Source organism: Rhipicephalus sanguineus, chromosome 2 (assembly GCF_013339695.2).
Source record: "Rhipicephalus sanguineus isolate Rsan-2018 chromosome 2, BIME_Rsan_1.4, whole genome shotgun sequence".
NCBI lineage: Eukaryota > Metazoa > Arthropoda > Arachnida > Ixodida > Ixodidae > Rhipicephalus > Rhipicephalus sanguineus.
The window spans coordinates 147,501,295-147,528,402 of NC_051177.1; the positions used below are offsets into that span (position 1 = coordinate 147,501,295).

General features: G+C 48.5%; 2 protein-coding genes across 4 annotated transcripts in view; both read right to left on the reverse strand.

Annotated features, from left to right (window-relative positions):
- LOC119381959 (uncharacterized) overlaps window positions 1-4,322 on the reverse strand; it is a 45,429-nt gene extending 41,107 nt beyond the window's left edge. Inside the window, exons 1-4 of the mRNA XM_049412949.1 lie at window positions 3,913-4,322; window positions 2,659-3,662; window positions 2,340-2,575; window positions 1,639-2,241 (exon numbers count right to left, since the gene is read on the reverse strand). Of these exons, the coding sequence (XP_049268906.1) occupies window positions 1,639-2,241; window positions 2,340-2,575; window positions 2,659-3,662; window positions 3,913-4,027 (1,958 nt within the window). The 5' untranslated portion in view covers window positions 4,028-4,322. The remainder of the gene's footprint in view (window positions 1-1,638; window positions 2,242-2,339; window positions 2,576-2,658; window positions 3,663-3,912) is intronic.
- An 8,029-nt stretch (window positions 4,323-12,351) lies between these two features.
- The window catches only part of LOC119383787 (uncharacterized), a 347,820-nt gene continuing 333,063 nt past the window's right edge, over window positions 12,352-27,108 (reverse strand). For 2 of the 3 annotated variants that reach the window (XM_049412675.1, XM_037652089.2), the window contains exons 7-10: window positions 22,380-22,558; window positions 21,519-21,594; window positions 16,852-17,058; window positions 12,352-15,676 (exon numbers count right to left, since the gene is read on the reverse strand). In XM_049412675.1, coding sequence (XP_049268632.1) covers window positions 15,507-15,676; window positions 16,852-17,058; window positions 21,519-21,594; window positions 22,380-22,558 — 632 coding nt within the window. In that variant the 3' untranslated portion in view covers window positions 12,352-15,506. The remainder of the gene's footprint in view (window positions 15,677-16,851; window positions 17,059-21,518; window positions 21,595-22,379; window positions 22,559-27,108) is intronic. The other variant, XM_037652090.2, reaches the window with a different exon arrangement.

Here is a 27,108-nt window from a genome sequence, read left to right on the forward strand (position 1 = left end):
TGCAGAATTGCGTCGGCGACTGGCACTGTTCATGAGAGCCGACACCTGATAAATAAAGGAAAAGTGCTCGTGCACGGCAGCAGAGGTTATTTCTAGCCAAATGCGACCCAACTGTTCTTGCGAGAGCTGCTTGGCTGTAGCGTCTGCTACGGTGTCGTTTCAGTGATTATTCTAACTTGGTTCAGCCTCAGCAGTCACCCACACAAGCTTGCATAAAGATTGGCTGCGTCTTTGAAGTGCAAGCGCAAGTATATTTTGACCCTGCGGAAGGGACAAACTCAAACAAAAGCAGGCATGTTCTTTTCACTCGGTGCACCGATCGCTGGGTTCACCGAGTCCCCCAGATAAAAGCTTAGAAACTTAAAGTCCATTACGTTTCCAGTTTCATCTTTTGGCTAACTATAGCTACTTTAGTCCAATTCAGTTGCAATATGCCGCTTACTGTAATGTACATGGGCCACAGTGAAACGCTCAGTCGCGGCCGATTCAAAGCTTATGACAGACGTTTCAACTTTCCTTACCCAGCTTTCACTCGACATTCCTTCAAAAGCTAAAGAATAATTTTTTATTTGTTACTTTATCAGACTTATGTGCTAATGTCACCAAAACATAACTACTTGGAATTATTCTACTTTTTAATACACGCGTACAAGACGTGAACTCATTTAAATGATTGCTATGGTGTATGCAGATAAATGAACAGACATGTGCAACGTGTATAATTCTGAGCATTATGTGACAATCTTTATTTGAAAGCAGCGCTTGTGCAATAGCAAACACACAAATGAATTATCACAATAACATTATTACAAGGTTACAACAGTACTGCAATATTATAACAGTACTAGAGAAGTATATCATACAGAAAGCAGAACAAAAGACTGTGGATTAAAAACACAGACATTTGCAGGTCTGGAGCTGAATGAAGTAACAAACAAATGATACACCTATGCACTTTCACGTCATTTTAGTGATTGCTTAGCGTAATGTCATCAGATCAATAAAAATGTGGGCAACATGCATGTAATTCTGAGCATAAAATGACCGTTTTTTTTAAACAGCACTTGCGAAACAAAAAGCAAAATGAATTGTCACCATTAAAGAGCTAGAAAGTAAATGTCACCAAAAAAGTATATCATACAGCAAGCAAAAAAGAAACTTTTGAACACAAGAAACAGAAACATCTACAGCTTTGAAGCTAAATGAAGCGATAAACAAAATCACACACACCTACGCACCTTCAAGTGCTGCAGCATCTTCCGCCGCTCTTCTTTGGCCTTGTTAATTCCCTTAACAAAGAAGTGCAAGCGCGTAACAAGATAAAACTTGACTACGTTTGCCTTCACTTCTGCCTCATGCAGAATACAGCCAAGGCTCTTGTCTTCAGCCCTAATCAGGGCAAGCACATCTAAAATGCTCTCAGTGTGAAGCTTGTTTACACTGAAGCAGTCAGTGAATGCACTTTCCAGGTATGCTACAAAATCAAAAAGCTGTTTTGATGGGTATAGCAAGCCACCCTTGTCACAAAAGTTAGTGAACTCAGCACACTCAAGAGTTTTGCCCTCAGCTGAAGGAATAAGAAGAAGGGAACAACAAGTGCTACAGCCAGACTTTCTGACGCATTTTCTGGCCACATACCCTGCCATGTAATACACTAAGCGGGCGTCGCTGGATTTTTTTACAAGGCTCAGATGCTCTGCGGGAAGGCACTGTTGTGCAGCACTCTCAACACTAGCAAGATTCCCTTCGGAAATGTGTTCATCTATTGCTTCAAGCATACTTGTTGCCTGAGCAGTGCGCAAGTCTGTTGTGTCAAGAAGTGATGTCAGTACCACTGGCTCAACGCTTGTACCATGTACTGGCTTAGCCAAGCTATAGAAGCTCAAGCAGTTCACAGTAATTAGGAACTGTTCAGGGGTCGGGTGATCATTGCACCCTGATGACTGACGTACCACACCGAACAAGTTCTCAATAGGGTCTTGGCTGAGCCTCGAAGTCATTAGGTATTGGTAGCCAAGGTCTTTGGTTACATAATTTAGCAAAGAAAGCACGCTGGAAATCGTAACCCTCAGGCCTGTAGCTGTTGGCTTGCTCAAGAATCCATTGCCTTTGTTGGTGTGCTGCTCCCACTTGGAGATGTAGTCAAGGAAACCGGAAAGCACAGCAGCACCATCCGAGTCGGGCCAAAGGGCTTCAGACTTGAAACGAGAAGTCATGGCTTTAATGAGGCGATTCATCATCCTGCAAATGTAAGGAATTGCTATTAAAATGGATGAAAATGACGCATACAGTCACACTGGGGCTATAGAAAGGCGCACATTCAGAATGCTTAGGTATACCTAAAAAATGACTCCGTTGCATCAATAGCGCCCTTTCCATAACTTGCTTCAAGTTGGCTTTTGTAATGCTGCAGGCCACGTAGAACCGAGTCCCCGAAAAGTTGAAAAGCGAGTGAAACTCGCATTTTCTCAAAACCGTTAGGATTGAGGTGACTGGTCGTCAACTTCGGCATTGCCTTCAGAGTGACGTTCTCTTTGTCAAGGTTGAATGCTTCGCGGACGAAGTACATGGACACCTGCAACATTAAAAAAGTCAAAATAAGTTGCTTGACAAAGTGTTACGCCACGACACATAAGCACAGTATGAAAAAGATTGTACCCGGCCACTTGGTGTGTCAAAGCCGCCTTTCAGGAGGCAATTGCGGAGGCACTTGATTAGGTGAGGGAAGTCTGAGAGAAAATGGAGACTCCTCTTTTTATCGACGGGGTGCTTCACCTTGCAGACAGTTCTGCTTGCAGTTCCCTGAATACCCATCAGTGTCCACATTCTCCTATTCCACGACGCCCCATCACAAGTGATGAAGTCCACGAACAGTCCTGCCTGTTCTGCCAAGATTGTGGCTTCAACCAATATTTTGCAGAGCAGTTCACCTTTTACATTTGCATGCGAAGCAAACACGGCTAAAATTTGAGAGCATTTTCCAGCAAATGGTACGAACATAACTACCATTCCATGGTCACACGGAAGGTGTGCATCTTCGGGCTGTGTAAATGGACCAATGTCCACAAAACCTTGCAGACGCCCACATTTTTGAACGGAGAGATGTTCTGAGAGCTTTAGCTCATCAATTAGAATGCCACCATGACGGCTGAACTCGTCCATTGTGCTTGTTTTCAGCTTCAATGTTTCTAGGACTTTCTTGTTGAAGCCAAACCCACTCCTATATGAGGCAGTGTATTTTCGGAGTGTGGTGTCACCTGGGAGGACAAGGATGTTGTGCATTCGGATGTGTCTGTAAAGCTTCGGACTTTTCATTCTCATCATGATGCATTCGAGCATCCATTCATTTGTGAAATGCATCCCGTTGGTGCTCTTTCTTCTCGATGCAGCAAAACAGTGTCGTACACTCTCTTGTTGCTTTAGTGGCAACTTGGAAATTTTCGCTTTCAGTGCCTCCTCTTCCATAGCAGCATTCTGGACTCTCATGTTTTCAATTTGCGCTTTTAGGCTCACCACCTTTCTAGAGAGGCGCCGGTGTTTTTGTAGAGTCGACCTTAACTTCTGGGTAGCTGTCCTGATCTTCTTGCGACGATGGCACTTTAGCCAGGAGATTCTTGTCAGGAGAGCTTTTCGGAGGTAGCGGCAGGACAGGCAAGGCATACCTGAAAGAGTATGACATTGTAGTGTGTGTTAGTAGTTACATTGTGGCAAGCAAATGATCACTAAAATGTACTAGAACAGTGTCCCTGTGAGGGAAAGACATTGCAACAGCTCAAGCATAAATACCTTTGCCTCTTTAATGATGGGCAAAGTTGACAACTGTCATATTTTTATGAGCCCCCTATACACTAACAGACACCAACGATGCATATTCCCATGCAATTAGTACTTCAGCTGCGTTTTCAAGCTTACCTTCTGTTGTTGTTGTGGCCACGCATTTTTTGTTGTATATGGTTCCCTCCTTGACGTCTGTCTTATTCAGAAGCGATTTTGTCATATCGTCTGTGAAAATTGCGGACGCGGACATGGCACCAGGACACGTAATTAAACATTCGGCACGAAGTAGAGCCTCTTCAGCTTGCTTTATCGTCGTCACAGCTCCCTCAGACACCAGTTTCCCCTTGAGAAAGATCTGGAAGGAGACTTCCTGTGTTGTGCCGAGCTTAAAAAGGACCGCTCTGTCCGAATGCACTGTCCCTGTATGTGTTTCTAGGTTTGTCAGAGCATACACAATACCTTCGAAGTTTTGAAAACGATGCACAGACCAACAGGTTGACGGAGCTTTTAGCTGTCCTAAATTCTCAGCGTCAATCCTTGGCGAGCTGCAGTCGTCGTCATCGTTGTCTTGTAACGCTGTTGTTCCGCACGGGCTGGCATCTCTCTTTTTCTTCCGCCTTTCACTTTGCAACTGTGCAGACGGTTCCCGTTTGCGAGGTGCGCGTTCGGCCGGCACTTTCTTGGTCAAGTACTTTGGCGCATTTGGCAGTATTGTTGGCACTGCATCACACGTGAGCGCCGGCACTCCGCGTGGTATTCGGACTTCTTCCCCGTTCACAACATGGATGTAGTCACGTAGAATGTATCGGTCTTCGAAATGTAGCTCACAAACGGCACATTGGTCGTCCAATGGCTTGTCGCTGCGATGCAAGTTCTTCTCCCACAGCTTCCGGCGGTCTTCGTCCTTTGGGACGCTGAACAAGGACACTTTCCGCGTCACTTTAACGCCCGAATAACCGGTGCGACAGCCTGGAGCATAGCAGTGCCGATGACGGTTCTTCGGCATACTGCCAGCGGCACGGCGAACACAAAAAACAATGAGCAGCGAAGCTTCTTGCACAGCTACTACCACAGCTACCTTGCATCTGAGCGCGCGCGACTCGGCGCTTCCCAAGCCACCTCGACCGCAGCGCCCTCGCGTCAAGTGTCCGTGTGGAGAGAGTCGTTTGAAAGCATGGGCGCCGGCAGGGGACCGCGGCACTCAACCTTTCTAGTACACTCTAACCCAGGTATACTTGTGGGCACGAGTCTACAGGAAGCCTTGGGTTTTAGGGACAACAATGGAAAGCTGAACACGTCCGCGATAGAAATAAGTAAGAGACGGTTAGAGTATATTGGTGGCAGAAAAGTAGAGATAAAGTGCAAAAATAAATAATGGGGGAAAAAAATAAGGTCATTCTGCCTTAAGAGGCAGAGAGATAGACCGTGAATTTATAATCTGTTTGGTATAATAACATATATTTAATCAATGTAGGTAAGGTATTAGGCCAGCATGAAACAAGGAAGTTTTTTCCTTTTTTCTTCGAGCATGGTGGCAGACATGTCACCGCCCCGTTATAAAGGGGACGCTCATAGCATCCATCCATCCATCCTTCGCCGCCTTTCTAGCAAAAACCGGTCGCTCCTCTCCCCGCACCTGCCTTTTGACTTCGCTGTCTCAGCACGTTCCCGCACCCTGCACGCGCTGTTCTCTGCTCGCCGTGCACGTGCAGCTTCACGTGTCGCTTCCTCTGAAGGTTTAAAAAGATCCCAGAGATGGAAAAAACATTTTCACGGTGGGAATCTCACCAGAGGAGGACGGTTGATCGACCACCTTTTCGGGACCGAGCAGGTCGTCAAGGGCGATGCTGTTTGTGCGAGCGCTACGTGCGTGCCGATGCTGAACGGGCACATTTCTCTGACATGAATAGGGAGGTGACTGCGCGAGTTCTGTAATTATGTTACCGGTAAAACGCACATTCGTTGCGGCAGTCGTGTCTACTCGGAGCTGTCAGCAAACATCCAGCACGCTTTCGCGTGCGTTTTCTATTGATAACTTTTAGATTGCATGGATGCCAAGTTTGTCATGCGGCTTTAAATTTATTATGAGCTCAGTGTGAAGAGCATAAATTTACATCTGTCCAGTAGAGTCACTGGCTGCATCGCAATGCCCAGTGTTCAGTTTCGTGGGAGTTTCACTTTTGCCGAGGTTTGCATCGAATGATAACAACGTCGGATCGCAAGTTTAATGTCACCTTGGATTTCTTTTAGAGCTCCCTTTGACAGCATAATGATACGCGCAAAAAAAGAAAAATTCATGCTCACTTCGACCATGCATGTTTCTTGCAGAGGCGTCTTTCATTTCGAATAATATCGACGCCTGATCACGCACCGTGTTCGCTTATTCTAACGTCGCTTTGGTTGTTTCGACAGCTCGCTTTGTCAGCATCATACTATACAGGGGCGTAGCCAGGGAGGGGCAGGGTTGGGGGGGGTTCAAACCCTCCCCGAAAGTTTTCAATTTTGCTTGCGTATATGTACACGCACACATACAAACGCACGCACGAACATAAAGTATTGTTCGACCGCCCCCCCCCCCCCCCCCCGAAAAAATTTCTCGCTACGCCCCTGATACTATACAATACCCACTGGGATTACGCATGTTTATGATTCTGCCGAGATTTGTGCCCAATGATAAGCGCATCTGAATTCGCGAAGCCATCGAAAATTTAATTGCCGGCTTGGTGGGGTACTTCGGATTAATTTCGGCCACCTGGGGTTATTTAACGTGTACGTAAATTTAAGTACACCATTGTTACTGCATTTCGCTTCCATCGAAATGCAGCTGCCGTATGCGTGAATCGAACCCATGACCACGATCTTAGCAGCGCAACACTTCAGCCTGCTAAGCAATCACGGCGTGTCGTATGCAAGGCCAATATAAACGCTCAGTGCAAGCATGCAGCTTAATTCTGTTTACAGGGAGCCGCGACGGGAAATGTACCGCAATCAGCTGAATTAAACACTTAGTACTGACGGTACGTTATTTAAACTGTGGTGTAATAAGCCCACGTGCTCCGCTGCTGTCACAGTACAAATGGTTGACTCGGAAAGCCAGCGCGCAATCTCGAAACGTACAGCGGCTGTCTACTTGTTGTAGCTTCTGTTCACAAACGCACTTCCCTTTGAAATGAGCACGATCATCGCATTTCTCGCCGTTAATAGTTCGTAATACTGTGTATGACAAAAATTGCTTCAAGGTGACAAGACCGCGAAAGCATCGCGGCGAACTGCCATAATCCACTCTTGACGCATTGGAAACGGCACTGCTTGCATTGGAAACGGTAGAACTTGACGGGCAGTTTTCGGCCCTTCGTCATTTTTAAACGTTTGTGACAGTTCACAATGCAGCAGGACTGCGTGCCTGCTTCCGAGTACGACGATCCCAAGCAACGCTTAGCGGCGCTGCTGGATGGATGGATGCTATGAGCGTCCCCTTTATAACGGGGCGGTGACAAGTGTGCCACCAGGCTCGAAAAAAAAAAAAAACCTTTACTTTTTTTTTAGCGTTGGCTTAGTGTCTTTACTTAAATTAAAACTATTTTACTCCAGAAAAAAAAAACCTTAAGTTTTCAGCTCCGTTCTGTGCCCTTTACGGCAGAATGTTCGGCAGAGATGGCGCTGCCTGCTCTTGACAGGTAGAGTCACTGGAAAATTTTCAGAGTATCGCATCTGTTTTCCGCGCACCGCCACCGACGCGATTGGCTTACTCGCATCACGTGACCTCTCGCCGCCATATCCCTTCCAAGCGCTTTGGGTGCAGGCGCGTTCAATGCAGAGCGTGGCCGGACATTTAGCAGTACCATGGTCCCCAGAAGTACTTCGTCGCTTTTATAACGCGTCATGCAGACAGGGGCGTAAGCAGACATTTTTTTCGCGCGGGGGGGGGGGGGGGGCACGCGCCTGGTGTGCCACCCCCTGGCTACGCCACTGCATGCAGATGCCAGAAGAGAGTAGCTCACCATCAATCGAACGTTACTGGTGAGCTACTCTGGGAATCTCGTTTGCCGTGTGGGAAAAATTAATGTCAAAGAGCGCCGTTCTACGTGGCTACATAGTTGGCCTGAAAGAATTCGTCCCCCTCGAATAACACTCCTTCCTGCAGTGAACTACACTAACTTTGCTGGAAAAGATCTTATGCGACAGGATACTTCACCTTTTCGGTTCGTTATGGTCAGCAATATTGAAAACTACATACCTTTCTATTTGCTCGGCTCTTTATATCTGGATCTGTTGAACAGATTACGCATGCTATCCGAGTTATAAGCGTGTCACGCACGAGAGCGAAATCAAACATTTATTAAAATAATAACTGTTTACTTGTGGCATGATCTTTGGCATTGCACAAAACAGAAGCGTGGAACTCTGTTGATAAACTTGGTATAAGACAATGTTATCAAGCGTATTTTTAAACTTGTTGCAAAAAAAAATGCTGCTAATGCTGCATTGCACCGAGCGCACCCTTAAAATACTGTATAGTTGGTGAGAAATGGTCACAGCAAAAAAAAAAAAAAAAAGCAGATCCTGCGCATTGAGGGAGTCGATTTTATGCGAGCCCTAGGTATACATACTGTGTTGCAGTAGCATGCGCTTTAAAAATTCCGGGATGTACTATTTCTGATCAAAAGAACATATAGCACCGTGCCGAGGAAGCTTTAATAAGGGTGCAGTATGAAAGAAAGTGCAGCAGTGCAGAAACCGAATCTCAGCTGTTTACGCGCTGGCAACGCCAAAAAAAAAAAACAACTGTTTGTCAGAACACAGCAAAATATTTGCAAATTATTTGCAACGTTGGGAATATTAAAGAGACAAGACATAGGAAATGAAACAATTAGGTAGTGATGTCAATCATTTTTGATGGCCTATTTTCTACGTATCGTAAGGCAAGATGCACCTTACCTACCGCACGCCGATTCGCCCGTGCGTTCGGCTGCTGGCGTTCCGAATCAAGACGTCGCGCACAACTTCCAATTACCGTACACACACAACTTCTATTACACATATCAACCAGTTGAACAGCAAGCACGGTGCGCAAGCAAGCGATGCGTCAGCGATCAGACGAAGGACGCAATGTTGAATCGGTTGAATGTTCTCGATGTTGTTAATTCGATAACGTTTTCGAGTGCAGTGAACCTGAACACCTACTGCAACGCTAGCGCAAACAGTCAAGATTCACCAAATGTCGAAGTAAATGGCATCTCGCACGATGTCACTGCGCTAATGCAACCATGTTTACAGATCCGGAACTAGCGAACACGCCCGGGCGTGACACGAAAATAGACCGATGAAGCCATCAAGAGAGTTCGCGAGCACATGGCAACATTCGCCGTACGTTTCATTAGTTACACCGCTAACCGCGCAGTCGATCCATACCTGTCGATGACTCGAAATCACTTCTAATATCCTCTTGAAGAAACACACACACATAATGCCGTTCTGCCGAGCGTAACACGGCACTGAGGCTAAAAGATCGGTCACTTTTCAACGCACGCTAGCAACGCGCCGGACGGTCTGGAAGGGACATGGCCGCCGCCACCCAATGTTGCCCGCGTGCAGCCTACCTTTGCGGTACTCTGATTTTCGAGTGACTCTATTGACAGGCAGCGCCATCTCTGACAGAAAAAGAGAAACTGGGGTGTAAGCAGCGCGCGTTTTCCCTTCTCTCCACCGCGTTGCCGCTCGCTTCTGTGCACGTGCAGAGCTCTCGCGGTGCACTTGCGGCGCCTCACGATGTACCGCTTGCAGTGCGGCTTCAAAAGAATTTTCAAGCTTGACTGGCACTTCCGAAAAGCAAACTTGATAAAATGAGAAAGGCTCGTCAATCACGTTAACGGTGAAGAGCAGACGATCGACAACAACGACGCCCAACTCAAAGCGAAATGCATTTCCCAAGTCGCGATTACACCGTGTAGGACGTATACCTCGAGGTAAGTCTCATTCTGTAACGTTAAAGATGAATAATGGTCCACATGCACTCCGAAATGAAGCCGTACACGCTATCGATGTTCTGCGGCGTGGACTACGAATCATATGATTGTTGTTTTGATATGGCATGCTTACAGTAGCAACCGTGTACTTTCGTGAACAAACGTTTGCGGCGTGCGAAAAAAAGATTATACGGCCATGGCACTGCTTCCTGAGAAGGTTAGAGTCAAGTCCTCCGTGCCGCTGGAGAATCACCCGCCGATTAGGACGCGAGGCAGCTAGCTGAGCTTTAACCACTGTGAAGCAAGATGAACTGCTCGCCTCGTTTTTTCGACTCTCGCGTCATGCTTGCAGTCTCTTTTTATGATATCGACTTTACAGGCGTATAAAACCTTCTGCGTGAACGCGGCTAGAAAATCGCACAAAGTCAGAAGGTGGTTACTTCAAGGTTGCAATTGCAAAGCATGTATTAAGTGCCAGTTATATTTAGCGGCTTAAATATATATCACCCTAATAAAGTGACAAAAACAAAGCAAACCTGCAGAACGATGTCAAAGCTTGCTGAAAATGCACAGACGTCCGTTCCGGCGTGATAAAGCAGCCTTCCCGACGCGTGAAATGCAGGCGCCGAACTTCTGACAATGTGCCGAGTTCAGTTGAATTCAACCAACCGCGCGATGCTAACGGTATAACGCGAATGTGAACGTTCAACAACGACGGGTAGGTCTCACGTACACGGGAAATCAAAACACAAAGTTGCTTCACCTACAAGCGTAACTGGACTTTAACAATACGAGAAGACAGCGAGTAATCATTACTGTAGTCGCTGCGTGCATGCGCCGCGTTACTTACCGATTCAGGTAGTCGGAATGAACGAAAGCGGTGAACTCAGACAGCCAAAATAGAAGGCGAGACAGCGCTGTCAGCTATCCACGCTTGCCGCCTTTATTTCTCGTACGACACGCCCGGGAAACGATACAGTTTAACACGTGAATCGTGTGCCTTGGTGTTGTCTGCACTGTTGTGGCTGGCCACTAAAGCGCAATACTTCGGACCACGCTTGCGCTTCCACAGGGTCTCTTCTGCCATCGCGGAAATGCGCAACTTCGCACAGCAAGCCTCTCGATTCATCGTACCCAGCTGACGGCCCCCCAGTTACTCGTACCGAGAGACGAACGCGTGCGCACGTGCGCTACCGCTACCGTAAAAGGGGCTGAGTCGGCCGCGCAGAAGGTTCAGAGCTTTCCGACATAGCCGCAGCGCGGCTGGCGCGGCGCTGTCGTCGCGCCGCAAACTTGAGCTTGGGTTCCCTTATAAAAGCCCCGTGGAGCACGTTCTCCGCGCGAGCAATGGGAAAACCAAGCAAGAGCGACCCGTCCGAGCTACCGGAGATTCCCCCTCTCTCCGCTGGGGCGGTGGACGGCGCTGCGCAAACTTCAGCGTTAGGGTGCCTTGATGCGCGTTTTGTCCGCGCACACATCGAGGCACACTATTCAGCGTTGGAGGCCTATGGAAACGCTCTTTCTGCGATGAACGCTGAACTACAAGCTCGCAAGGAACGAGAACGCGCCCTCGGCCGCGAGAGACAACGCCGACGCAGGCAGCGTCTGCTAGCGAGTTTCTCGACTGAAATAAAGCGACTGCTCGCGCTGCACAACCGTTAACCGGCCACCCCTAGATATGGGCACTGGATCTTGACCTGCAGTGTAGTGCCGGTGGGCGATTTCTTTTGTGCGTATAGTTGAACAATAAAGATTCGCAGCATGCACGTTAACTAAAAGCGGACAGCTGGTCTCTGTGTCTAATCTTAGTGATTTTGTTGTGGGAAACACGGGCGCACTGCATGCTTCGCCCCTCCACAGGTTTCACGTCAATGGAGCTGAAACACCCTTCCCTACATGCTTCGCCTCTCCTCTTTTTCTTTTTTTTTCTTTTTTTTTTTGCAGTTTGCACAACATGGCGTCTAGCGTTTGTAAGTCATACCGAAGCAAGTTATACGGTATTTTGTGTATAAGCGCCTGTGTGGCTTACGTATATTGGCCGAATGAAACTGGGCTGTTCATCTTAACCATATTTCACCGTCTGAAGCTGGAGCGGTATTATGTAAGCTCTACTAATCAAATTCGATCTGTGGCTTCAAGGAAAAACTGCTTCAACATTTAACGTTTGATCTGATTTGTTGGCTGAAATGTTCCAAAATTACCCTGTACTTTGCAAGAACTCTATTCTGCGTAAACTATATACGTGGCGCACTGAATTTATTACAATTTCTTCATTTATATGAACTTACCTGTGAGTGAAGAAAAAGCAAGAGAACTGTGCTCTGATTTTATTGTATTCCTTATTCAGAATGATACCATACATTGTTCAATAATAAAAACTATGTGTATTAACGCTTCCGTTTCATTTGGCTACAGATGTGGCGACAAAAGTAAATGACATTACTACTTTGGCTACCTTTAGCTTGAATTCTGGCTCATTTTCAAATCCACCCAACGGAAACCTTGGCGGAGTGCTTCCCTTTGAAACACTTGAGATGACGGGCCCAGGAGCAGCCGGCTGCTCAGGCTTCGTCGCCCCTTGGCGACGAATGAATTGGGAACGAGACACTTAACGTCTGAAAGTCTTGTTTTTATTAGCAATGAACTTCACGCGAAGGGAAAAAAATGAAACAAGCTATACGAGTTCATTAAATAACGAAGAAATTAGTCAAAACAACTTGTAATTACAACAACAGGCTTGGCAGTTTCTGTTTATCTCTTGTTTCCTCCTTGAACTTCCGCGACGCGCCTTCTTCCGGCGAGAGTAGCGTGCGTCATCAGTCGGTACGCATACGTCTCACTTCTCACGCTCTCTCCACAACAGCACGAAGCGAAAGACATCTGTTTCCAGGTCATTAACTTAGCATTATACCAGACATCGTCGTCGTCAACAACAGGACACGTAAGTAAGGAGAACAATTAGAGGTCATCAGTAGGTTGGCAACACGTAACACTGTCTTCGAATGACGAAAAAAGCAAGAAGGTGCGAGAAACAAAAATAAAGAAAACAAGAGGGGAGGGCTGGGTCAAAGCCAACACAGGCATAAATTCGAGTAAACACATACTCGTTCGCTCATTTCTCGTGGTTCCGAATTTCTCAAAATCAAACTTTCAGCAGGCGAAAATTTCCGGAAAAGAAATGTTTTAGGCCTGTGTGACAAAGGTTGCGCATGCAGCGGGGTGTACGATGACGATGCATGACGCAGCAAATCTTGGAAATGTATGACGGCAGCTGGACGCCGCTTTTAGGGGCGCCACCATTGTTGCTGGAAGGGCTTTGCCGTGGTCGTCAACTATTCAAAGCACATTGCCAGCTGTCCTAGCCGCCACTGCACGAGCCGGACTGTATGCGTTGCTATCATGAACTTAACGAAAGCGTTGTTGCTTTCATTTGCTTGGTAAACGCTGGCTTTATGAGAGCATCGTCTGTTAGCTCTCCGTTCAGCTGCGTGCAGTAGGATTCGGTGAAAGGTATAGTGAGCGAGAAAGAGTACGACATATAGATATTGCAACACTACGTATAGCAGAAAAAACGAAAATAAGGGTAACACGGAAGCACTGAGCAATCTATCTATACAGTGTGGTACAAATGCAGGGGCTCCGGGGTAACAATAACAAGCACTGTACGCACGTAGAACAAACCAAGGCAAAAGGGACAACCTGCAGGTGGGAACACCGGGGATACCCTATTCTTGGCTCAACGATCGAGGCGAATCGTAATAACTCGTTTCCAGCCCTGCTAGGTGTGCTGATGCACCTTTCGTTGTCTGTGCCGGAAAACTTCCATGTCATCAGTGGTACCCATAACAAGCTTCTTTGAAGGACACGCACAAATTTGCCTGCTTAATTGTTCTGGTAGTGCTCAGAGCCCGCGCTCATTTCCAATGTATTACATTCGAGGCACCGGAATTGGAACGTTTAGCTTGCGAATGGAACGCCATGATTTAAATAGCCCTCAGGGTTCCCACGATGCTCGCATCTACGGCTTAAAAAGAAAAAAAAAAAACACGATAACCACGATGAAATAAAAGCGACGTGCGAGGCACTGGCTCGCGTTCAAGCGCCAAGCGTGCTTAGTCTTGCGTACGGCTAGGCGATCGGGATAACAATGCAGCATTAAAAAAAAAAGGTAATAAACAAGTAAACAAACAAAGGAAGCGATCGCCAGCCACATTTCTGACTGCTAGAACGTCTGCGTGCTGCTGTAACAGCAAGAAAAGGAAGAGGAATAGGCCACAACAAACATCGCAAGCAGAGGCGCACTGCTCTACGCACGTCGCGGAAGTCAGTAGCGACGACGAATGGGGTGTTTGCTTGGTTCCTAAAAAATGTACAGTCAGGCTGGTCGCAAGTCTCACAGGAGTTTCAACGCGCACGTTCGAAAGAAAAAAAAAGATAAACAAATAAAAAACAAGAACACCATTTCGTCACTCGGTAGTTGCTGCATACGGGCCACTCGGAATCAACGTGTGGGTCTTTCTCCTAATCTTCCGCTGAAGGTGCAACCTTCCACGTTGAGGCACTCTTCATTCTCGCATTCTGCCTGCCACACACATTCACGCACGGGCACGCAGCACAAGCACGCTGAACAAAAAAAAAATCAAACAACACATTACGGGAAAAAAAAATGCGTAAAAAAATAAAACGTTGTCCCTCAAAGAGCCGCGGACCCGATGCTCGGCTCATCTGGACCATGTATGCGCATATATGGTCCAAAAAACCTCGTGACTTCGCCGTAACAGCTGCATGGCAAGACTGAAGACATATTTTCACGCCGAAAACAGCAGCCAAGCCCGCAGCAGTTCAACCGCACCTCGCGAATTTCTCGTGGAAGCACTGCTTCGATGAACAAGACCGCGACACTGCACCGTGCACGTGGACGTTTTCGAGGAAGTCGCACTTTTGATCATGGCTGATGCCTACAGCGTAGCTTCGACTATGTGCGTGGTCCCTCCGGTCTGGCAAACGTAGCCGCAGCCGAGTGAGACATTTCGTGGCTCACTTTTCCAATAGGAGGAACGAAATTAAGCGCCCGTGGTTTCCTTGAGAACTCAACTTGTAAAGGCAGTCCAGCCGCGACAGTGTTTTCTTTTTTTTTTTTCTTTCGATTGCATGCTCGCCGTTTTTCATTGTTGACGGGGCTGGAGCATGCAAGATGGCCTCCTTGACATCACCACGTTATTATGAAGTGACAACGGTGACATCCTCTAAAGCGAAAGCGCACGGGTGCATCTGGATGGTCTGTAGCATAGAAGTGCACCAGGGTCATTTCCTGTTGCTCATGCGGCATGTTCTACAGCTGGACTTTAAGACGCGCTGCGTGGAGCCCAAATAGGTGTCTCCGCAGTCGTCGCTTGCCTTGTCCAGGAGGTATATTTCCAAGAACAGCAGTATAAACCAGGACAGGGTGCTTTAAGATCACGTGTCACACTCGGCTTGCGGGTTCTTCTCGCACACGTTATCGGCGGCTGGGGACTCGAATCAGTGCTTCCTGGTGGCGAAGACGGCCCTGACGCGGCCGTAGAGGGCGCTTTTCTTGTGCGGCTTCCAGGCGGGCGGCGGCTGCGGTGCCGCGGTGCCGTTCGGCAGGGACCTCGAGCTTCGAGGCTGCGGCAGCGGCGGAGGCAGTCGCGACGCCAGGGGCTGCTGGTTCTGTAGCTGCGACAGCGGGGCGGTAGGCTGGCGGCCTCGACGACGGGCGGCGACCCCGTCGCGGGCCGCCTGTCATTCCCACTCGCCAACGTACACTTCGCGGGGCAGCTGGTTGTACGCAGCCGACGAGGGACCGCTCGGTCCTCCCCGGCCGATGCGACCGTAGATCTTGGAGTAGTCGTCGTCGCCGCTGGAGCCGCCGCTGCCGCCACTGAAGCCTCCTCCTCCTCCTGATGGTGCGTCTGCGAAGAGGCATGAGAGAAAGATGGTTAGGACGACCGTACTGTTTGACTATAGCACACTAGAGGGAACTCTGGCGCTAGTGTCTATGGAAACTGCAACGCATGACGCTTCAGCCAGCATGGGAATGATGGGTAGCACATGGATTTGCCTAAGCTTCGTTCTTTCGGCTCCGTGTGGCCTGCAGCCGCTTTGTAGCAAGAGAAGTTTAGCAAAAGTTCAGCAGTACCACTTCACTACCTTTTAGGCTCACTAATTCAAATCAGCTCACGACGTTCACAACGAGTCGTTCTTTTATCCGGAACAAGATTCAAAACGCAACAATCAACAAAGCCACTAGTGTGTTCGAAGCCACAAGCTCGAAGACTTGGCAAACCCATGTACTACCCATCATTCCCATGGTGCCTGAACATGGGCTGAACGATCGCAGCGCCACAGTTCCCTCTAGTATATGTTGCAGGAAACTATGGTTAGGACGATGCGTTTGGCCTAACATGTCCGTGTCGCCAGCACGCTAACACCCGCTAGAACTAGCTGATTATGAGGTGCGGCGTATTAGAAAACAGCGGAAATGAAGAATGACAATGAGACCGATGGGTCGAGTGGCACTTGTAGTATATCGTATGTTTTTTCTTTATTCTTACTTTCGCGTTTCGCTTTGTTTTCAAGATTGTGAGACAGCTGCAGCAAAGTTCCTTTCGTTTCCTGTGACCTACATGCTCCTATAACAGCAAGAAAAGCACAGGCGGCAGATTTTGCCGTTCTGGCAGATCACTAGTGAAGCATTCGTGCTTACCAAGGTACAAACTCGACTCATCGATTACATTCAGCCACGTTGCATGCGCTGAACACACAGAGAGAAACGTGTTTGTCAATAGCTAACCCCTAAACGCGATATCCAGCACTTTGAGCCCATTATGATTTTATTGGGCAGCAGTTTTCAGTTACCTTCGCATCGTTTATAGGTGCCTTACGCGTAGGTCAAAAACCTCCATTCGTGCTAATCGTTTTAGATGACTTATGGCACGCTGCCATGTACTTGCGCTGCAAGTAACAAGCGTTCTCTGCAAAAGCGGAGATGCACACTTCCTCCTGTGTATTCAATTCTGCTGTGTGAGGAGAAAAAAAAAAAAGAAAGCCATGCGTGCGCTTGCGTGCACTTGCCGAACACACTTACGGTGCGTGACGGTGGAGCAGCTTCCGTAGGCCGAGTCGTAGATGGACCGTTCGGGTCCCTTGTTGAAGAGGCTCAGGTAGTTCTGGCTGTGGCTTCGAGGCATGGGAGCGCTGGACATGGGACCGGATACGGCGTGGTGGCCGTCCTCCTGGCCCCGCTTGGCGAAGTTGGGCACGCGCGCCCGGAAGCCGCAGTAGTACGGGTCGTCTGCGGGAGAGATTCAGTGTCACGCCACAGAAACGCCTCACGCCGGGACGCCGCGACCGTGTCAAAGTGTCACGATGGATTCTAGAGGCATCGTAAAACTGGTGTCGGATATCTGAAGCTGCTTTAGAAAGCTAGGAGAGCACGTAAGCAAGTATGCGGGATGTAGTGTGGACTCGGACAACTACAGTAGCGAACCATGAAGAATTCACGACGGTGATTTGGCCTCATCAACTTTCTTCCTTGATGTGTGTGTGTGACTGAGCTTCATTTTGTTTATCGAGCGAGATTTAGGAAGTCTCTTGTTAGCGACTGCAATGTTCACATCTCGAGATTTCACTTTTCATTTTCCTACGGATGTGGTTTGTCTTAAGTTATTTTTTTTCTGTAACGCAGGTTCGATATGTTCAAGTAACTAACGCTGAACTAGCACGCGTGGCCCAATTACACAATTTGAATTTGTACTAACCGTTAGAACAAGAATTATACTGGAGGTCCTAATGAGAGGTGACGACATCGGCGTAGCACCAATCGATATACCTTGCGCATTACAATAATTTCTACCTGCTATCTGAGGTTGCAGCTTGTGCTTGCAACTAAAATTTGTAGACCTAATTAAGGGTATTCTCAGAGTCATTATAAGGAATGTGCTCGCAATAGGTTGTTATAGTGCCAAAGGAGACCATCAGATTCTGCTCACACCAGAGGTTGCGACTTTTACAGGATCCGGGCCCTTACATAAGCTCGTAGTTTCGTTGCCTAGGATGAATTGCACATATGCTTAAATGCGCGACCGGCGAGGCGCGGTTTGTGTCGAGAAGAGAGGGCGTTACCAAGGAGACAGGCCGAGAAAGGACGTGCGCCATCCGTACTGCGTTTCGTGTTTTTGCGATCACTTTACTTTCTCTAAATACTGTAAAGGAGAGGCAATGACGTGACGCGAGAGGGCACGGTTGCTGTTGCCTTTTCTCTCCTCCTGTGTGGGGCGTCATGGTTGGCTAGAGGTGAAAAAATATTTAAACGAGACCATTTGAACTCTCGTATCGGTCTATACATTACTGCAACCAAGTAGACATTACAAACAATAGTGAATCAGTCTCGATCATCCGAGGGCTGCGACGGGAATATTACGTCTCAAGTACGACAATAATTTTTTTTTTCTAAAGACGAAAGCGGCGTGTACAAAGACTTGAAGAGTAAGCACATCTCACTCCGGTTTACTTAGGGCTCAGCGCAGGCCATATCCGTGATACGGGACGACGGTGCACGGGAGAACCGACTTACTGCCTGTTTCGTCACACGCGGCATTGTGACGTGGAGCGCATGGTATACGCGCTCCAAGGCTGCGCGGTCTCGCCTTTTGTTGAGATTCACGCGCGCACGTTATACAATCGCCGCGGAGGCGGGACATCCTGTCTTCCTTCTTTGTTTTTTGTATTCTTACTTCATTCGGGTTTACGCTGAGCACGAGAAAGCTTCCCACAAACAAAATCTGCAAGGAAGAGAGCCAGCGTATCGGCGTGTGCCGCGCGGAGCCTGCCATTATACAACGTTGAGAGAAATGGGGGAAGGCAAAAGCCACGCACGTCCCATTTCGAGTAGGAAGGCAGCCGCCGCCGGTGCGTCTCAAGGGCCTCCCACGAACTCGGAGCGCGCGAGCTGCACTGCGAAGCTCAACCCTGCTCGAGGAGTCTTTCCAGAAAGCTGTCTGCAAACTGCAGCCCCGGCAAATCCCGCACCGACCTACGCGCAGTGTCCCCGTTCTTTCTGGCGTTTCCTCGACTGACGGCCCTGCCGGCTCACTGCAGAGGCATGCGGCCAGCGACGGTGCTTCTTTCGACGACGACCGGCGGAAACGGCTTCCAACGCGCCGCCTTGAAATACGAACTTAGCGTATGCATGCAAATCCAAGCCAATCAAATGTACACTTGTAAGACAGTTCTCATAAGATGCTCTTACAAGACTCAGAAGACCTGGGGTTCTCTAACTATGCATGTCTGTAGATCTACCTCAGTCTTCGTAAATGCTTTGCTGTATCCGGTGCAGTTTCTCCTCAATAACCGAGACTTTTTGAGCGCTTAGACAATACCCAAGCTCCGTACCCTTATGTGAACTTGACTATCCGACGCATATGTTCCGGTATGCTGCGACAGGGAAGCCTTCCCGCCACCCTGGGTCGTATACTTCAGCAGTCCTAATCAGGGGCGTAGCCAGAAATTTTCTTCGGGGGGGGGGGGGGGGGTTCAACTATATTTTCTTTAATTGCGTGCGTGCGTTGGTAAGTGTGCGTGTTTATATACACAGGCAAAATTAACAATAATTCGGGAGACACCCCCCCCCCTTCCCGCCCTTAGGCTACGCTACGTCAGGGGTCCTAATCAGCGGGCGCGTCTTCTTCTAGACATGTAGTAGAGCGCTGGATTGAGCCTTGCACAGCTTAACTTAAAATTTTGATCATAACACTGATAGAGTTACCTATTCGGTGAACCTTGCGCACTCAGTACACAGTAAAGCGCCCACCCCCATTCGAAAACGGCTGTACGGATGCACTCGGAGTTTTTTTTTTGCCATCACGACATACTAAACTGAGAAATCCTTCACGTAAGAGCTCGCGATGGCGGCGTTCACGAAAGTAAAGAAGAATTGTCTATAGAGTGCGAAGACGAAAAGCTAAACGTGCGGGGGTCCTCAGATCTCGACCTCCGGGCCATATCTCTGTCGGCGCTGGTTTGTTGATTCTTCACCGAGTGCCAGCAATGACATTAGGCGTCGGCGGCACTTTCTCGGCCGGCATTTGCGAAGGATGAACCTTCGGGCCGCGGCTTGGCGGAACAGTGTTGTTCCTGCGCCCATATGAAACGGAACGCGTGGGTGCACCGACGTCCTTGGTAACGAGCACCCGAGGCGCGCTCCTTTTACCCGCAGCTTTTTTGCCCGACGTGGAAGGTTCGAGGAGAAGACGACGGCGGGGGCCAAGCCGCGCGAAATCCGCTGCGCTGGTTTTGACGCGTGTCGAGCATTATATATGGGCTCGGCACAGGTGCGTGCAACTGCTCCGAGCCGTTATATATACACTATGTTACGTAAGGCATATGGGCGCCGCCATCATGGGCTGTTAAACGAATGTTTCTTATTTTTGTATCCCCTGACGCGAACTGATAAAGTCAGGAAACGCCGAATGCACCAACCCAACAGTTTTCATGCGTATACGCCCACCGTCACACTGCTCGCTTAGTTGTTCAAGATAAAACGCGGCAAGGTTAACAGCCCAGCATGGCGGCACCGCAACCCGTCCGTAAAATAGTCTATACTGCAGTCTGGTGGAACTGTCAAAGCGCAAATTTCCCGGACCCGTCTCATCGTTTGTTTCGGTTGCGTCGAGTACCATTCTGCGATCTGACGCGAAACGAGAAAAGTGCAGCATGCTTAAAGCGCCAAAGGAACGCTAACTATCCGCTGTGTTCGTCTTCGTGATATTTCATGTTGCCGTAGAACCAAAGAGCTTTCAGCAATAAGTTAGAAAACTTGAGACCCAACAGAAAACCATGTTCTCCGCGGCAGAGCGCCTGTCAGCTGCTTGCCTGACTCGTGCTAACAGTGCTAACAGGCTAACTGGAGCTTATGAACCTCCGTCCATTTGTTTTACTGGTCAATGACTGCAAACCAATAATAATAATAATAATAATAATAATAATAATAATAATAATAATAATAATAATAATAATAATAATAATATTAATAATAATAATAATAATAATAATAATAATAATAATATCTGGGGTTTAACGTCTCAAAACCAAAAACAAATGTCTGCAAACCAAGAAGCATATTCTGAGAGATTATGCAAAATTGAGTTGAATCGGCGCTCAAAGTTTCCTGCCGGAGCCGTTTTTAAGTAAGAACAATGGAAGACAATAACTACACGTTGAATATGCGACGCCATGGATCAAGAGGACGATGAAAGTATATCAAAGTGCTTTCTAGGTACTTTTTATTGATGCACAAATTCCTGCTCGCCATCTCTTCATGCTTAATCACATTAACTTCTAAACCCTCAATGCCTTGGCTGGCCTTTGGCTAGGGGACTATTCATCGAGCGCCCAAGACGACGAGGCAGCTAAGGTGCTCACGACCGTGACGAGGCAGCTAAGGTGCTCACGACCGTGCGGCTTTTTCACCTGTATGTATACTATGGCTTTTCTCTGCACCCGTTTTGGACCGCATTAGCAATCAATCGTCATTCAGTTGAGCTTGTGAAACGTTCCTTTTGACCACCGCCTCGGAAAGATGCCTGCAGCGAATGCACCGCCATATACTCATTGCAGATGACATCGTAGGTCTATGGTTAAGAAGGCATTGTCGTTAAACACAAAGGATAAAATACGACTCAGTCACACGAGTAGCACGATAAGTTGCGGTGGTGTCAGCTGCGGCAAAATGATGTCAACCTGCAGCAAACTTACCGTAGTAACCGCCGTTCTTTTTCCTGTTCGCTGAAGGTGGAGGTCGTACCATGGGCTCCACGTCCTCGTAGTCAGGCTGCAAGTATAAAGAGGAACGATTCGGGGAAGTTACGTTACCGGCCGGCAGTCCGCGATGTTCCAAGTTCTGAAGAAAATTCAACAAACAATTTGCAATTTGCACATGGTATCCAGGCTGTGGACCACGTAAAGTTCAGAAAAGTTTCGCGAAACACAGGTGAGCTTTGCAAATTTAGGTAGCCGCCATGTAGCGAGGTAATAAACTAGAAGGGAGATTTATACATCATCTTATACGTCATGTAGACGGCCTTCTCAAGAAAACTCATCGTGGAGATATCCTCATATACGAGATTATATCAGCTGTGAATTGTCTCCTACCCTGCTTTGCCATGCAGCCGCACGCCAGTTCTCTTGTCTCGCATGAATATCGTGCGCGATCAACTGATTTCACTTCCTTTTGTGCGTTTTCGACTGTGGAAGCGGATATAACAGCGTATATAGCCGGAAAGCGCGAAATTCTGACAGGCTCGACGCTTAGTGCTTAGTGTCACGTGTTTTATGAAGAAATAAGCGGTGTGTAGGTGATGGCGCCTGTAGGAAGGGTAGTGAAGGCTGCTTTAACCATAACGGAACCACTCTCTCTTGTCTTTGAACTCGAAGTGGTTTAGGGGCACTTCAACGCTTGCCGCGACATGAACATGTCCCTGGACAGATCTCTCTTGGCTTCAGTTCTACTACAGAATGCGCTGCTTAGTACGTGGCTGCACCTGCCTTAGCACATTTCGCCCGCAATCGTTCCGACATCGGCGCCAACGAGAAGTGAGGAAGCGGATCGTGTCTGACCCTGGGCACACTGACGCGTGGCAAGTCCCTCGGCGGTAGCTTCGGAGGCTTCGATTCCCTGGGCGGTTGCGCTTGCTGACGTGGCACGGCTCCTGGCAGGCTGTACGGGTCCTCCTCGGGCAGCCTGGGCGGCCGGTCGAACACGCTCATCAGGTTCGGGGCACTCTGGCGCTTGGACACTGTAACACAAGGGGCGTGCACAGAGTGAGTAACGCCATGCCCTTGTGGTACTCATAGAAGCGGCGTACACAGACATGATAACCTAAATTACAGTGTTACGATTATGAAACTTGCTTCGATGAAATGTGGCGCAAAGCCGGAAAAATCATAAGGGGGGACATAGATCTTGCTTTGGTGGCCATTTGTGTTTATAAGATATAGACTTTTATTTATGATATGACATCAAAATTAAAGTCATGCTTTGAAATAAAAAAAAAAAGAACGAGCGTGGAATTTACACAATTGTATTGTGCTACTGAATATTCTTGGAAACCGCTAGAACGGCAGTTGCAATTTCAATAGCCTTACACTGCTTACACAGCGAAGGGGTATTCAACGCATACTACTACAAACTAAACACGCTTTAAAAAAGTTGAACACGAGATATTCTATGAAATGCGAGTAATGACCACCTAGGAGATCAAAATATGATTTGACTAGCATAGTCGCCAGAATATATTATGTTTGAAAGATAAATCCCAAGGGGGGACACTGCAAGAGGTGTACCCCCCGCCTGAACGCAAGGGGGGTCAAGACCCCCCGACCCCCCATGACCTACGCCACTGTCGATGAATAGGGAATCCATGCCAGAAACCCGAAAGGAGTGGCCTGTATAAAAAGCAAATCTACGACCACCGGCGAGAACCACCTTCGTTGAGTGCAGGACCTTTTGTTCCACCAAGGTCCACTTCTGTAGATGTTCGCTTGTGTTCGTGCAAGTTCAAGACACGTTTTAGACAGGTTGCACGTCGTGTGCGAGAGTGACGACCACAGGCGGTTGGTTTTGTTTAAACATGAACAGGCCGTAACAGTGAGCGAATCTGAGTCAGCAGCGCTTGCGCAATAAATGTTTCTTAGAGCGTTTCACTATGGGACCTCCGTGTGCGCAGTAAACGTGGTAACCTATGTATATGCACTAAAACTTGAATATAAGTTCAACGGAGAAAATGCGTAGAGAGCGCTGACATCGAACCGACAATTGTGCGCTGCAAGCAGTGGAAATCGGTGGCATTTTTCCTCTTGCTCGATTGCGAAATGGCGGAGGCCAAGGTGATGAATCGTCGACCTATCGCCATCGGCAACAACTTGCGAATGTCGCAAGCGCACTGCCAACCGTGGATAACCAAAGAAAATAAAGGCGGGCAAAAAAAAGGCGAGCAAGAACCTTCGCAAGCCCTGTGTTTATGTGAACGCCCTTCGGCAGAAAGTGAAATCGAAACCATGACAGGCTTCCATCAAGAAATAGCCAATTGCGGCTGGCGCCGCTTGAATTCTCGAAGACGTGAATTCCTTCACTCCGTTCCCTTCCGTTTGCGGCAGGTGCAGAGCAACAACTCTCATCCGGGATGGCGCAGCAAAATATTTAGGAAAGAGAGGGGGGCGGCACGCGCCAATAACCGATCAGCGCCCCTTCATCAGCTTTCCACGTAAGCTCTTATCCTGTCGTCTTCGCACGCCGGTATTCCGAAAACAGTTGCCGCGCGCGGCATGCAAAAAGGCGCCAAGCATTGGGGCTTCGCGTGTCAGGTTTCCCCCTGCACGGACTCGGCGATGTATACCATTCGGTGGTGGGCCACAGGGCCAATTGGCGCGGCGTCCACATGCCGGCCGGCGGGCCCTCGAATTCTCGCAACCCGTCCATTTCTTTATCTTCGATTCCTCCTTTCTCTCTCGCTGGCTGGCAGTTGCTGGCGTATATGCGAGGCGCTTGAGAGAAAGTAGATCGTGCCACTACCACCGCCACCTCTGCTTTTTGCGGCGGCTGGCCCAGTGATTGCGGCGGCATGTCGGGCACCTCCGATAGGCCTAACCTCTGCCGTCCTGGTCGGTCACGGAGCGCGTGCGGCTGTGGCGGCAACAGTGGGCCGAGAAGGAATACCTTGCAACCACGCCCTTCGTTTTTGTTGTCGTTGTTGTTGTTGTTGTTGTTGTTGTTGTTGTCTCGAGTTATGGTGGCTTGGGGCCAGTACCCTTTGGCACCGTGCGCTGGGAGCCACGGTGTTAGAGCTCCGCGGTTTTGCTTTACTTGTAGGACTCCGCTTCCATGGGCTGTCAACCAGGCGCGTGTATTTGCGCGTACACAAGAGATGATAGGCAAGGGTAAGAGGGTTGACGTGATTGCAGGCACATATGCTCCCACTCATCTACGTGACCGCAAGCTGGCATCATTCAGCCTCCTTCTCCTCACCCTTTCCCCAATGACCGGCAGGCTTAGGATTCTCCTCGGTCTTCAACCCCCCCCCCCCCCCCATCCCTTTCGTCCTCTTCGCTATCTTATATCGTTTACGTTCTTGCTAGAGCGTTCGATATCTGCACCGACAGCAGAAGGTGGAGTCATCGTCCGTCGGCGGCATACGTGCTTGGAAAGAGCCTTTCTTTCCTAGATTATGTCCGGCTTGGCTCCCTGCCCCGAGACAGCGAATTTGGCCAGGGACCCCGGCACTGCCTTGTACGCGCGTATACGCTACAGGAGACGCAGCGCTGGCTTGCACGTACGGTGCTTTCAGCCTCTCTACGGTAGCTGCCCTTCGCGCGGCTTCTTCGCGAGTCAGCGCTACCGAAACCTGTGATTATCTTTGGCGGCTGTCGGCTTCGCACACGTTTGTGTGTAATCTTATAGACATCGCCCCACTCGGTAAGGACCGCGTCTCACTCCCCGCTTTCTCACCTATCCCATCCTTACTCTTCTTTCTTCCCAGCATCTATCTCCAGGAAAGAGCTATAGCAGACTGTACGATGCCGTGCGTAATACTCTTCACTGCGGAGAGCTAGAGGTCGGCCCAACCCTTTGCTTCTAATTTGGAGACGCGGCCGCGCCGGGTCCCATTGGCCCAATGACCGCGAACGGGTAAATAATGGTCGGTCAGCTGAAACGGTCTCTGGCCGCGGGGAAAGTTGCGGCGATTAGACGCGTGCTCCGAGATTGTTTTTCTCCTCCTCCCTCGGCGGGCAAGGGGAGCCCGCGGAATTTCGTCGCGTGTGACTCATGGGAACCTCCGCTCGCGATGCAGTCGAGGGTAGGCGAGCAGCTCAGGTGCGAACGGTGTAGTACAGTGGGTGTACTTCAGTGTGGCGTCGGGCAAAAAGCGGGACGAGCGAGAGGGCGGGTGCCTCCGCCTCCTTACAAGCGTGATGATAAAGGTCACGGCGTTATAAGGACGCGGCGAAGCAGCGCCGACGTGATGCACGGGATGCCAGAGGAGCGGAACAGAAATTATAGGTTATATGCTTAGCAGTATGTAGAGTGCCCAAGCTAACGCTAGGAAAATTGTTGATTTTTATAATGGTCTTTCGTTGTAATTCGACAGATATTTTGTGTACAGAAAATCTGTTGCTGGCGGAAGAGACGACGGGTGACTGAACGCTAAACAAGTGCACAATATAACATTCGAATTAAAGTTAAACATGTAGTCCTAGCCCAGTTTTTTGCAGATACCGACGAAATGGCTTATAGAGTGCGTTGTCTATTGCCATTTATGTGCTTTTCCTCTCAGCTTAGCTAACGTAAACTGGCACACACAGTATACAGTTTCCAGTTTTAGTTGTGCACAAGTATTTTTTTTTTCTCGATGCCAGTGTACAGCCTATTTTCGCCATTTCACTCGCTGTTGGGCACCACATTCTGTATAGTTTCGATTTCCATAATTGTTTCCAATGCCGAACGATTCTCGTCTAAAGAATGGAGTCCGTCGCGTGTTTTCCGCTCCCACATTATTTCCGGCCAAAGCAGTCAGCAAAAAACATATCCTTTCAAGATCCGTTTATGTTATTCGCATGGATAAACCACATGTTGCTGGGGCGTGAACTTGGAGACAACCAGGAAAACGGTGCACCAGACAGACTCACACTGCCATGGAAACAAAAGCACGCGGCTCTTGCCACCGCCCGTTTAGCCGTGGAAATTACATGTACACGTTGGAATGGACACGCTACTGGGCCGTAAATGTGCATTCTGAGATGACTGTTTTTATTGGTTTTCATTATACGTTCTTTGTTATCAAGGTGTTGTAGATTATCATTATGGCGTCGTGTACCAGAAGAGCGTAGGAATCTGGGAGCCATATACACTCAAACTGATAATCTGGAGAGTCTTTAGCTGCATATTTCCAAAAAGATCTCATTCGATATATAAATGCTTGTAAGAAAAAATAGGATACAATACTGGCGTGGCCACATTATTATCGGTCGGCCGACGACAAATATGCCTTACGAACAAAAAGCTTTGCCAAATCTGTCCTTAAATCCTTTGCCTGTGAATGATGGTCGTCGATCCATGGCTTGTTTTCTCCAAAAATGTTTGCATACAACTGGACCAAGGCTTACTCAATTTCTGAACGTTTCGCGCATCTCAAGTGAACCACTAAGGCCGAGTGTGGGTGGAGTGACGTCAACAGTTAAAATAGCAGTGGCGATCAAATCGCTGCTTTTATAATAAACATCACGACGTGATAACGTGGGAGGGGTCTTCAAATGATCGATTCGCTTCGCATCACTCTCACATTGAGGAGCG